Source organism: Trachymyrmex septentrionalis, unplaced genomic scaffold (assembly GCF_001594115.1).
Source record: "Trachymyrmex septentrionalis isolate Tsep2-gDNA-1 unplaced genomic scaffold, Tsep1.0 scaffold60, whole genome shotgun sequence".
Taxonomy (NCBI): domain Eukaryota; kingdom Metazoa; phylum Arthropoda; class Insecta; order Hymenoptera; family Formicidae; genus Trachymyrmex; species Trachymyrmex septentrionalis.
In genome coordinates this window covers 5741234-5755574 of record NW_017305779.1, presented here as the reverse complement: position 1 = coordinate 5755574, position 14341 = coordinate 5741234, and the positions used below count along the sequence as shown (strand labels likewise).

At 30.5% G+C, this 14341-nt stretch overlaps 1 protein-coding gene across 3 annotated transcripts; it reads left to right on the top strand.

Moving 5' to 3' along the window:
* The first annotated feature begins 1608 nt into the window (after window positions 1–1608).
* LOC108752581 (acidic phospholipase A2 PA4-like) lies at window positions 1609–10349 on the top strand. 3 transcript variants are annotated; one of them, XM_018493502.1, is made up of 5 exons: window positions 1609–1687; window positions 6008–6265; window positions 8431–8768; window positions 8981–9170; window positions 10100–10176. In XM_018493502.1, exons 2-4 carry the CDS (start codon window positions 6008–6010, stop codon window positions 9132–9134), a joined length of 750 nt encoding a protein of 249 aa, XP_018349004.1. In that variant the 5' UTR covers window positions 1609–1687; the 3' UTR covers window positions 9135–9170; window positions 10100–10176. The 3 variants fall into 3 exon arrangements, with proteins under 3 accessions (XP_018349004.1, XP_018349003.1, XP_018349005.1); XM_018493501.1 differs by lacking the exon at window positions 1609–1687 and having other exon boundaries at window positions 6007–6265; XM_018493503.1 differs by lacking the exons at window positions 1609–1687; window positions 8981–9170 and having other exon boundaries at window positions 6007–6265; window positions 10100–10349.
* The last annotated feature ends 3992 nt before the right edge of the window (window positions 10350–14341 follow it).

Genomic DNA, 14341 nt, shown 5'->3' with positions numbered 1-14341 from the left:
GACCTGGTTGCATCAACGTTACTTTGACTTTATGCAAGACTTAAAATTCTTTTTGTCTCCTTTTAAAGCGAAAGAAAGACAGAGACAGAGAGAGAGAGAGAGAGAGAGAGAGAGAGAGAGTTTTAAGCCTTGCTTAAAGTCAAAGTAAGACAGAATGCTCGCGTATGATATTGTTTGTATTTGACCGGTCCGATGCGCAATGTCGATTCGTGATCTTTCTACATATCTATATATATGTCACTTATACATCCATTAACATTTAGTATTCGTAGATCGAAGTTGCAGTTCCCGTATAATTGCAAAGGTTCAGCACTGCTGGATGGCGTATATATGTATACAAGATTGGATGAGTAATCACCGCTTAGGAAAATAAGAAAATTAATTCTCAAATGAGGGGGAAAGCATTTTTTTTCAATTATAATTTTATTGTGTGTGTTCTGGAATATATGATGTTATAATCAATAATATCTACTTATTTTAATAATAAAATTGAATTAATATGCGAAACATTTTTTATGTCTCACAAACGTTGCAATTCAACGGACGGATGTTTCTGCAATGTCTCTTTAGATTCTACATTTCACGATGTTGCAAATCAACATTTCTGATATCGATTCAACATTACTGTATTGTGTGGGTATGTACAACTGCACGTTTAAATTTAAACAATCATCTATGAGTATATTAGTAATTAGTACGCTGAAGTACGCGTGAGTCATCATTGCAGCTCACCATAATTAGCTATATTTAATCCTTACTATTTCAAAAATTTTATTAGTTAAAGTAAAAATGTATCACCGATGTTTTTACTTAATTTTTTGAGAATATTTTGATTTGCAAATTTTGAGATATTATATAAGATTTTATTAAAATTAGAAAATAAACCAGAAGTGTTAAGCATTAATTTTGTTAGCTTAATTTTTGTTTTTTATATGACTTTGAATCGGTTTCACGTATTAAAGTTCAGTGTCCTCTAATCGTCTAGTTCCGTCCTAATATGTTCCTTATATAATAACATTTTTTAATTATCATCAAATCCTGGTGGGCTCACTTATTCATTACTTGTTGTTGTTGTTGTTGTTATTCGGAGAAAGAAATGTTTGAAGATTGACATGCTATATTTTAAAAATTCGATCTGACGGAATTTTTCTAGCAGTGGATTCGAAATCAGCGTCTCAAAAAATACATATGTTAAAAAAATGCTTACGTCGTTTCTTCTCTTTTTCACTAAAAATTATTAAAAATTTGTAAACTCTAGTGTTATTTGCATCACGCATAAATTTTTCAAAAGGAGATAAAAATATAATTCTCTTAAAATTAATACAATCAAAGACCATTTCTTTGCTCGGAATTATTTATGTATGTACGAGTAAATTTTTTTCCTTAATATGCATTATATGATGGAAAAAATCAATTGCGAGGTACTCCACATAAACAGTTTTTATCACATGATTTAAATTCTCCCCTAATGTGCGTGTATAATATAACGCAGCAACCTGTGCAGGCGTTTGTATATGCATGATTGTGAATATTAGTATTCTGACGTCCTGTATGAACCATCAGTCTGATAGTGACTGCTGAGGAGAGACAAGCGTATTCCGTGATTCCGAGTAGCACGCTCCACCTTCGATAGCTTTGAGCACGTTCGCATCATCTCACAAGATCTAGGTCAACGTTAAATTTGAGTGTATGTATATTTACATTAATAAAGTTATTAATATTTTTACTTTAGCGATTATATTTTTCATTGTTAAATGTTATATATAATAATTTTGTGTGTATTAAATTTTTGTTGTTGTAAATTTGTGCGTGATTTATTTCGATGCGTAACAAATTATTTTTCATATATATTAGAAGATTATTTGTCAAAAAATTATAAACTAATTTAAGTACACATTAATATTACTTTTGTCAATAAATTTCGGCATTTTATTCACGAATACAATTTTGCGTGGATTAATTTCAAAATCTCAAATTATTATCTTTTTATCGCGAAATTTTGCAAACAGTTGATAGAACACGTCCCGTTTTACATGTATTGACATTTTACATATGTTTACTCCCATAACATTGCATCGCTTGCATACAAGAATCAAATTTTTTTAAATGTTAAAAAAATCTGTGAAGTGTAAATGCTTACCTCTCACGCAATGACGTATTCTTGCCACGGTATATGGCATTAGGCATTCCGGTTCAATAACGCTATTCCAGCGTATCAATTATCGCTATATATATATATATATATTTATATATGTATAAGTACATATATATTACGCTCTCTGCGCTACAGCCATTTTGTAAAGTGACTGTCAGAAGTTTTTTTTTTATTTTTGTTTCATTTATTTGTTACAAGCAAATATTAAAAATATTCAATTAATTAATTTAAATTAAAGTAATGAATTGTCAGTAATCGTTCATCATTTAACTAATATATTCTTTATAGATATTAGCCAATGTATCCTGGCAAAATTACAATTTTCATGAGCTACAGAAATATAACTATATGTTATATCCTTCTTACTTCCCGTTCGTTACGCACTGCAGTGTGCGATCAGCTCGGCGGAGTGAACTAGAGGGGGGGGGGGGTGGATGCGCAGTTTAGATTCTCATCGCAGTGATATGAGATTCTGACGCATTTATTATGCTTTTAGTCATACTTGCGAATTTCTCAGTATCGGGACATTTTTGAATCAGTTATCTCTGTATCGTGTATCCGTGGTTTAATATTTTTGTATGTGACGTAATATGTTTTTGATAAGCTCGTTGAACTAGCTGTTTTATTTTCTTATCTCGCGGAAAGATGTATAATAGTAAAAAAGTTAAATTATTAATAATTTTTTAGTTACATTTTAAAAAAAGATCCAAATATATCGATATTTAAGTTTCCATTTTATATTATTATTTATGAAAAATTCGGCAAAGACATTAAAATTTAATTATAAATTACAAAGTTAAAAGTAAAAATTAAAAATCCTGAATTAAAAATTAAGAAGTAAAAATTAAATTTTTAAAATTTAAATTAAAAATTTAATTCTAAATTCAAAATTTTTAATTTTTGCTGCCGAATACATTCAATTCATCCTTTGCGATCCGCCAATAATATCATCACATAAGAACAATCTAACTTATTGATATCAATACCAACAAATTGCATTCATTGCATGATTTTTCAAAATCATTACAATTTTATCACTGTTTTCAAATAATTTTTTTGAATGAATATTCAGAAATATTCAACTTCTCCGCTATTCATACTTCACGTGTACATTTTCATAGTCTTGTCAAATTACATGGAATGGACGATTTTGTAGAAGTATCTTAAAATTTAGCTAAATAAAAATTTGAAAATAATTTTGTTGGCAATGAAAATAATTACGTAGGAATGTCAAGCATTTCAAGATGAGCAATGCTGCAAAAAAGTTTGATATTTGATAATCATCAATTTGATCGTTTTACACAATTATTTCGATGATTCAACAAAATTATTTTCAGGTCTAGCAAATTTTTTAGATACTTCAAACTTCTTTTCTGGATATAAAAAAATATTGCATAAAAACAGATCATTACGATTCCTAATAGCCAGACAATACGTAAAGAATAAAATCTCATATCCACTGTTTATATTTGATACCGAAAAATATAAAGACAAGTAATGTATAATGTAAAAAAATATGATAAAGTATATTTTTATTCTATGCATCGCGTGTCACGACATTTATACCGTCATGACAGTTTCCGTCACGACAGTTTCTATCGGTTAAATTGATAATAATCATGATTAGCAATAACGATGAAACGTTTAGGTGCGTCATAATCGCCCAGACTGCGTTCGATTATAATAGACCTATCCTACTCTGATAATGCTGATCAACGACATAATTAAGTATGTATGCATCAAGTTCAAGAAACAAATTCGATAATAATATTTAATTATTGAGAAAAAATTATTTTGTATTTTTCGTTGATTGTAATTTATAATATATTAGACATTATCATAATTATGATTATTATCTATAGATTATTATATAGATATTATTATACAGATATTATAGTTATTATTATTAATATTATAGCAGTAATAATCATAATTATAAGACCCTGCGCACAATAGAAGGAATAAGGAAATAGGAATAAAGAATAAACGATTTTAATCTATCGGAAACCGTGTATTCTTTCTATTGTATGCAGGGCATAAGTGATACGTAATTATATTAATTGCAAAAAATTCTTTTCTCAATGGCATAGCATCAGCACTTATGCAAATTATACATATAAACAGTAGAAAGCGATAAAAAATGTAATTTCTTATATAAAACTAATAGTTGTATAATGATAAATAATTATCCATTAAAAAATTTAAACGACGGAAAATAAAGATAACGGCTTGAAACTACAAAAAGTTTTCCTTGATCATAATAAAAAAAGATAATTTAATTCTGTTTAGATTTGCATAAAAAAATAATAGCTCTGTTTTTGCGTTGTGTGAAGTTTACTTCAAAATCTTTAAAAATAATGTACTATCATAATTGTCGTTTGAAGTCCATAACGCCCGAGACGTTCTGAATATTTCGTATATCACGAAGTGACACGATACTGCATTTTATTTCACTTTTGAACTTGCTTATCTCTCCAAAAGAACGATAAATGAGTGGCTTTAAGCAATGGAAGAGATAATCTCAGTGAGAAATGACAAGAGAATCAACATCGAATCGACATTGATTCGAAGTCGAAATCATCAAATTGACATCGAATCGATGCTACGTCGTTTTGTCGTTATTTTGATGTTAGCTTGCTCGATCTTTCAAAGTTTCATATTAGTCGTAACACGTTGTAACTTCCAATATGATTTGATTCTCACTCTACATTACATTAAAAAAAAATTAATTAATGTATATACATTTAAAAACTATGGCGATTTTAATGTAATCTTCGCTACCTAAATATCGCAAAAATTACATTATTTAACCTATATTATGTAAATTAGAATATATCTCTTTTTAGAAAGGAAAAATATTAAAAGCAGATTTGATGCAGAGAGGCGCATATTTTAAATCTTTATGAAAAATTGATCACTTTGCGCTTTCGAGTTAGACGAGAACAAGTAGACAAGCAGTTTTGATAACTTCATAATGGTAATTTATAATGAATGACGATCGCGCTGCGGTCATTAGGTCCAGACCACGTGAATTAATTGTAAGGCGATCTTGTTTGCATCCCTCGGGAGGCAAGTTCAAGAGACAAGTTCGCCAACGGGCTTCGATGACCCACATCGCACAGTTACAGTCTAGTCTCTTTCAGGGCGCGTGCACTCTCGCTTTCGCGATCGACCTGAATTGAAACGACCCAAACTGAATCAAGGTCGCAGATTATAGTTCGAATCTCTGAATTAGATGTATCCGCTGAAAGATGAGGACTTGGTCATCTGTCGGCTTCCCCATTGTTCTCTGATGCACTCCGACAAATGACGACACGTAAAGATATACGCGGGGTATAATACTTTCGTCTACTTTACAGATTGATATTCAACAATATTAAATAGCAATGTAATAAATGGGCGATTCACACTTAGTTGTTAAGCCTTTTACTATAAAGAGCCATTATAAATTCTGACCGCGAGTACTAAACAGAATTTTTAACCAGTTGCTTAATCGAGAAGTTGTACAAATATGCTAACTTGTGTTACATAATTAAGTTAAGTTGTACTGTATAGCGAGAATATTTTCATCCTATCGTTACGAAAAGACTGAATCAACAGCAGCCTTGACGAAGAGTTTAAAATTACGGTCAAGCATTAATTCTGAACGAACGTTTGACTGCACGAATGGCTCTTTTTATTTTTTATTTGAAACCGCTCGCAGGTTGAGATTTCTGGCAGTTGGACATTCAATCAAGACGAAGGTCGCTAATTATCTTTCTTATTTGGTGATGTCTAATAGAAACTTCGTCGAAACATCGTCAGAATTTTTTTAATGATCTACATGGTCTGATTTGGTTTCTCTGTTTGCAGATGTTCGCTGTCTTATTTGGTGCTGTCTTGTCGATCTTTTGGTCCCAATGGATTGAGGCGAGTGTGTTGGTTGCCGACACTACTATGTCCAGGATGGTGGAGCTGAATGCCGACGCTCCTTTCTGCGCTCTTTATCATGATCGCGGAGTCATCCAGAGAATGGTTCTCGGTGCGGATCCAAGAAAAGTTCGACAAATTTCTAGCAACCTCGTCACCGATCTGGAAGAAACTTGTAAGGCTTCGCGGGATAAAGGGAAGGTAAGACTCATCAAAATCGTACGGGAACTGACAGTTCGTAATGATCTCTGAACATTTCTCGTTTATAGAAACGTAATTATAATAAATCAGTTCAATAGGTATTATCAAATAGAAACATATAGTTAAAATATATCTTTTTTATAAAATAAAGTTATGGTTCTTTTCATGGTTGAGAAAGTTATGTTACTCTTTAAAATTAACACGTTACTGTTATCGTTATTTGCGATAAAAAGTAACTCGTTATCGATTCTAAAAAGTAACATGTTATCGTTATTTAATTAAAGTAACGATAAAAAATCATTACTTTTCGTTACTTTTTTTTGTAATCATGCAGGAGACGAGTCTACTCAACGATTTTTAAATTATAATATATGCACGACATTCGATACGTTTTCGACGGCAGAAGAATAAGTGTCGTTTTGTCCGGTGAACCGAGATTAATGGTTAAAATTGATGACTACTGAGATAAAGATCTATCCTAAATCCTAATTTCGTTAAAATATATGAATAAACCTGTCTTCTGCATAATTACACTTTTATAAATGTTAAAACTGGCTTCTAAAACAAAATGCTAAGACAGAATATATCTATTCTTTTTTTTCAACAAATCTTTAATAGACATATCATTTTGTTTTGCAAATAATCTGAAAAAAAGACATCTTTTAATCATTTTTTAGTATTTTATATCCTCTGGAATATATATATGTAGCGCATCTAAATATTATTATTAATAATAAATAGAAAGTTAATAATATAAGTCGATTAAAAGTTGGACATAAAAAGACGGCTTTCAGATTTTCGAAAATAGTCTACCTCAAGTCGGCTTACAGTGAACATTCAAAATCGATAAAAAGCCATCCTAGAATAGTCGATTTTAAGTTGACTAAAAAAAGTTAACTATTAGTCGTCAAGCTGTTATGCGTGCTGTGTGGAATGCCATACACTATTGCAGTATGTTACTCCCGTAATAGTAAGGTATCTAATAATACTTCAATCAATAAGCGAGTTCAAGACGGCAAAGCGGCATGCTTACCGAGCGATTGAATATGATTGATTGGATCTATAAGTAACAATTATGATCATATGCTCGGCGAGCAGGCTAGCCACTTTGTCAACTTGAACGTGCCCAATATTATTAAATTAAAACAAATTTGATTTACTTAATTATCTGTTGGAATTCAGTTAACTCCGTGGAATTCAATTATGTCCGTTTTATGAATGAGACACTTTTATTTAAAATAATTGTTTTTATTTGCAACATTATTCAGAACTAACAGTAAGAACAAGGGACAAAACGGAAGGTGAAGCAATCAAGACAAAATCATAATCGGGATGAATAACGCGAAAAATAAATGAACGTTTCATGCACAAGCACCATCCATACGTAATCATCTCAAGCATGGAATACATAGTGTGACAAGAGCGCTATCATGTATATTAATTCGCTTTTTCGAAAAAATTTTATAACAATTCTTTAAAAAAAAAAAAACTCTTTTTGAATAATGCGATGAGTTTTTCTAAAATTTGTAATAAGTAAATTAAGACTGTTGTCAAGAAAATTTTCCTTATTAAATATCATCGTTAGTTAAGGGGATGCTGGAGCCACCTATATTACCAATAAAGCTAACGTTTTTGACGTTCCTGTCCAATTTCTTCGTAGTAGTTTCACAGAATGAAAATTCTTTTTCCATGCTTAAAATATACATGCTAATGTATTTGTCACATTTTGTGTTCAAAGCTGGAAAAAAAATAAAAAATAATTAATTTTTCAATCTATTTTTCTCTCAGTACGGCGACCAACGCTGAAGATAAAATACATATAAGAAACATAAAATACATCAACTACAAGTACAGTTAACATGTACATTTTAATCGTGGAAAAGGAATTTTTATTCTGTGAATTTATATAATAAAATCATTACCAAGAAATGCGACAGGAACAAAAACATAAAAAACGCTACTTTTTACTCGATAATACAGGCAGTTCCAGCACTCCCTTAAAAGCAAAAAAGTATGCTGCGTAATCACTTTTCTTATATAGTATGTAATAGAATAATATTTTTCCCCAAGTATTATTTCATTCGAAAATAGATTACTTTTAAAAGTGTCCTTTAAAATAATGGGGATAATCAATTAATTACAACTTCTAAAACTTCTTTCTTCAGAATCAAGCGCCCGGCGGAGGTCTAATATATCCGGGTACTAAATGGTGTGGACCAGGTAACGTGGCCAGTTCTTACAACGATTTGGGCCAACATTCGGTCGAGGATGCTTGCTGTAGGGAACATGACCATTGCTCAACCACGATAGCGCCGCAACAATGCATACACGGCATATGCAATAACTCGCCATTTACTCGCTCACATTGCGATTGCGACGCCAAATTCCGCAGATGTTTACAGACTCTCAATACCGAGGTGGCTAATACCCTCGGTGCGCTCTTCTTCAACGTGATTCAAGTTATCTGCTTCAAAGAAAGACGACCGTGCTCGCAGTGGCAAAGGTATACTCTATATACAAAAGCAAAGTCTTCGAAATTTTATAAATTTGATCTGATACATTTTATTTACATAATATTATTTATTTATATTAGAATATTTATTTATATAATAAAAAAAATGTTGTCACTTAAAACAACTATGTAGGATACTTCATGTCAATTAAAAAATAAATTCACTTCAACATTCATGCTGTTACATTGTAGAATGGTTTTAGCTGCGATTTACAATGGGAAAAGTCTCCGATTTACACGTCAAACAATTTATCGGAGAGAGGATTTCAAAGACCGCTATTGACAACTGTCTCCTTCGTATTTAGAGATTTGATCAGACAAAGATATGTTCTTCAAGATGGCACGTCATTTATCTGAAGACGTTCCGACATATAAAAAAGGATCGCCGTAAACGTATTTTTTTTCATTTCTTTTTTTAGCACTTAATATTAAATTTTTGGTGATGGTTTCGCGCATCATATATAATTATTAGATTAAACGAACTTACCTAAGTGAAGTTCGATCTAAATTATACTCTTAGGCTGCGTTTCGTTTCACGTATGATGCGCATGCTGCATTATTTATCCTTGTTATTCGCCGAATGTTAAATAAGGATAAATGATGTATTATGCGTGTTATGCGTGAAACGGAACGTAGTCCTAATCTCGTCCGGATGGATATAGCACTTGTAGTAGTGCGCCTGTGCACGTTTTGACAACAGTGTTTGAAGTACCGCCAAAAATCAAAGCGGATGTCTGGCGCTTCTGACTGGCGCGCCACTCCGTAGACTTACACCCGTATTCATAGTCAGGCCTTATATTTAAGGCTTTCTTAAATTTATCTTCAGATACTCTACGAATTATTTTATTGGCTACTGAGCATCTAAAGATAAATTTAAGGAAGCCTTAAGTATAAGGTCTAACTATAAATGAATACGGGCATTATATATATAGTCAAATCGCGGCAAATCAGGGTAGGCCAATGAAAAACGCAGCGCTCTTAGCGCAGGGACACTCAAGTCCCAAAAGGTAATTTCAACTAATTTTCTTTATCGTTCTTCTTGAATTTTCTTCCCTAGGAAACAAAACAGATGCCAAATCGAGCTATAAACAACTACAAGTTATATTCATCCGGACGAGACTTAAGGGGGATAATTATCTTTCAGCTTTCATCTAATCAGTAGTCATCTTAATATTGTGGTGAAAGTTCCTTTACCCTGCGAAATTATAATTAGTTTTAATGCTCTGGCGGATGAAGGGTTTTCTGCTGAATTTTATGCCGTTTCGGCAAATTGTTTTATCGATGAAATTCAATAAATTATTAATTCATAAAATTTATTGCAGGAACGGCTACGCGGAGGCTGTGTCCGATCGATTGTGCTCGCAATACAAGTTCCGACCCAGTGACAAATACGTGCCCATGATGCCTCTGAGTATGAACAAATGAATTTGGAAGCTCGGAGAGAAAGGCCTTCGTTCGCGGAAAAAAAAGGACTGATGGCCAGTATGCGTCATACAGATCACGGTTGAGAAGTAACGTCGTTATCGTTATCGGTACTTTTTTTCGGTAACAATCGTTACTTTCTTCTGTCTATATTCGGTATTAATGATATAAAACAAATTAATTGTTACTTTTTATCGTTACTTTAATTCTCTATTCTCCTTATATCTATTTAATCGCTTTATTATTTTTTATTAAATAAAAATATTTTATTTAATACTCTTTCACATCAAAAAATATTTTGTACTTTATATCTTAGGCTGCATTCTGATAGTCATTGCCAATATTTTTAGTATACACGTAACATAAACTATAAATTAGTACTGGCAGTAAATATATTGAATATATTGAAATGTACTCTTAATAATGACATTAATGTCATTTAATGTTTGATGAAAACAATGTTTAATAAAATTTGTAAATTACGATAATAATTCCTGAAGATAAGTATTCATTAAAAAATAAAAATATTAATATAACAAATTATTGAAAATTTATTTGATAAGTTTAATATAAAGAAAAATTTATTATATAGAGACTAATTTTTATAATTTAACATTAATTGTTATTATATATTTAATACCGATTATTAAACAATGTAAATTTAAAATCTACTGTCCTATTTTAACATTGTAAAAAAAGTAACGAAAAAAGTAACAAATCGTTACTTTTTACAAAAACAATTAATAGTAACGCATTATATTTTTATGAAGTAATGTTTCCAACCTTGCACCGACCATATTGTTTATGTTATATTAAATTATCGTCTTTATTGCGTCAACGTGCAAGTTATCAACACATACTGTTTTTAAAAATTAATTAGTTACATTAGATTTTTCGCAACAGCGCAGCTGCAAATCTCATTCGGAGTTTATGGACGGTGAAATTCCTTATAGCTGTATATATATTTACAGCATCCTCCATAAGTTTGGCAATACACAAGGAAAATACGTAATAAAATCGATATATTTTAATTTGCAAATAATTTAATTAAAAATTAATTATTTAATTAAAAAAAAAAACGAAATAAAAATACATACATACATATGTTACCTATAATAACATGCCTTTAAAATATAGAATTTTAATTAAAACGCGATTTATACGAAATCTGATTCTTCGGGGCCATTTTACAATTTTTACAGAGTCTGAAATCAACTTATAACTCAAATAATTTACCCCCCTTTTATAGAAATCATTAAACTACAATTAAACGGCTTATGATGTGTATTTACAACGCACGTAGGTACGACATTACAAAACAAGCGACAGTATAATATAAACAATAAACCAAAGTATGAAATTCAACCTTGAGCGCTTCGATGCTGTGAAATTGATGATTGTCCGACATATTTTCGGCATGTATAATAGGCGTCATTGATACCTTTTGGCTTAAAATTTATGGTTTCCTCTTATTATGATTGTATACATCATATCTATACCTGCTCAAAAAAAAAAAAAGAAATTTACTTTCATTATAACGAAGGATTATAAATTTCGAGTCGGAAAGCATCAATGACGCCTACTGTACAAGCTTATACGTGTTTTCTAAATAAAAATATTTATCATCGTTTAAATGTTTTATGACGTATTTAAATCAAAAAGCATGTATAGATCGCTATCATGTAATGGTTTTCCTGTAAAATGTACGGTGTTTCCAAACTTATGGAGAGTACTGTATATTTTATCTCTACGAGTATAGTTTAATCTACCAAGTTTTCAGTTGTATATAGAAAAAAATTTAAAGAATATTTGTTAATTAAATCCTTTTTAGAATAGAACAGAATTTTTCTCTAAATTTTTCTGTAAACTTGATTGTAGTTGCGGTTACTTCTTGTAATTGTATAATAGTACTAGAAAGTTTTTTTTTTGCGGATTATATATATATATATATCGCCGTGTTTTCATCCATTATTGATGCCAACATTTCGTAAATCTTCCCAGTCATCAGATGCTCTTTATCAATAACAGTATCAACTAATATCAGTACATTTTCCTATAATGAACAAGATCACGAAACATAAGCAAGATTTACGAAACGTATTAGTGATGAAAATACGGTGACATCCGCAAACTTTCTCTGGTATCTAGAAGATAATACCCTAAAAGCCTAAAAAGGATTATATAGGATGTCCCAAAATGACCACAAAATATTTTATGTAATGGTAGAGCGGACAGAACTGAGTAGAAAAGTTCTACTATATTTTACAATTTCCGCAATAGTTAACAAGTTATTAATTAATAAAAATCACAGGATATAGGTTTTCAATAATTTTTTATTCAAGTATTATCAACTTTACAAAAAAACAGCGAGAGATAAGAATTGTTTATTTTCTTCTCATAAAGTTCTGAGAATTTTTTAGTACCCCATTTTCTCATGTTGGTAAAAATAATTACCAATAAGATGTAGTAGTAAAAAGTTGACAAAAAATTCTGAACAAATTCTTATAGTTCTATGAGAAGAAAATAAACAATTTTTGTATCTTGCTGTTTTTCTGTACAGTTGATAATACTTAAGTAAAAAATTATTGAAAACCAATATTCTGTGATTTTTATTAATTAATAACTTGTTAACTATTGCGAAAATTGTAAACTATAGTAGAACTTTTCTACTCAGTTTTGTCCGCTCTACCATTACATAAAATATTTTGTGGTCATTTCTGGAACGCCAATTTCATAACGATGTTATAACTTTAGTATAAATCGAGCTGTGTAAATGCTTAGAGAGCGTTTATATTGGCCATAATGCCAATATAAACATAATCTGTAAAAATTGACTAATCACAGTCAAGTATTCCCCTCTCATTCGACGATAAGAAGGAAATAGGTCAATTTTTGTAGATTACGCCAATTACGGTATACGGCATACGGTTACGGCCAATATATAGACGCTCCCTTAGTCTATTCTACATTAGACGCAAGCCGATCGCAAGTTTATTATGACAGCCAATCTAAAGCTTGCATTTTGAAATCAATCCTTCCTTGGTTGTTGCAATAAACTTGCGATTGGCTTGCGTCTAATGTAAAATGGGTTTAACACGCGTTAATCTTGTCCTCTCGCTATATTATGTTATCGAGAGCAATAATATTCGAACAAGTGTTAGTAAAATTGACTGTGTTCAGCAGAGAAAATTAATCAGTTACTTAGTGAATCTTTAATATGATTGGTTCTTATCTTTAGTTTTTCGCTAAATTTAAGTGTAAGAACTAATCGTATTAAAGAATCACTAAGCGCTAACTGATTAGTTTTATTTTGCTGAACGCAACCATTATATTGTATTCTGCGTAGTGCATCTATCATGAGTGTGTCATATAATTTATATAAATATTTAATTTTTGGTCAGCTTTACATATATTATAGTCTATAATCTATTACGAAAATAAAATATGTCTTCGATTAAGTATAGGATGATGTAAATATTTTTATCTATATTTCTTGATAAGTTATTTTGAAATATTATTACGTGCTCAAAGACAGATATAATAAATTTGTAGCAGAAATAAAATCGTCTTTTTCTTATATGTATAGCAAACTCAGTCACTTGTATTATATTATTATAGATTAGTCCAAAAGCTGCTATACACGAAATGAGCAAAAGTTAAATAAATAAATATGAAAGTATATTTTAAACAATTAAATGTATACTCAATAATGATATATTTATGTCATTTAACAGAATATAAAAATATTATGTATATATTTCCCATATAGCACGTAATATCACAGCAATATCATTTTTCTATTGTAATGTTACAATAAAATCTAGCAAAAATATCATTCAAAATATTTTTGAGATGTCACAGTAATATTATAATGTCTGCGAAAATGAATCACAAGAATATTACTGAGATATATCATAAAATTATCACCGTAATAGTCCCGTCCCGGAAGTTTTCAGAAATACCTCAGAAATTTTTTAACTGAAAAGTTAAACATTTCATAAAAATTGCTAAATATGTCTGCAACATTTCTGAGACAGCTTTGGAATAGCAAAATGTCCGCGATTCTTGCACATGAAATCTTGTTGAAAAGTTGATGAAATGTTATAGAAAGAATCTGCAATTTTTTTTAAATATTACCAAAA

What these genes read in the sequence shown, in the direction of transcription:
- LOC108752581 (XM_018493502.1), top strand. Translation starts at nt 6,008, where the DNA reads ATGTTCGCTGTCTTATTTGGTGCTGTCTTGTCGATCTTTTGGTCCCAA. An exon ending in CTTCGCGGGATAAAGGGAAG is followed by an intron (nt 6,266 to 8,430) that starts GTAAGACTCATC and finishes TTCTTTCTTCAG; the next exon opens with AATCAAGCGCCCGGCGGAGG. An exon ending in CCGTGCTCGCAGTGGCAAAG is followed by an intron (nt 8,769 to 8,980) that starts GTATACTCTATA and finishes GAATGGTTTTAG; the next exon opens with CTGCGATTTACAATGGGAAA.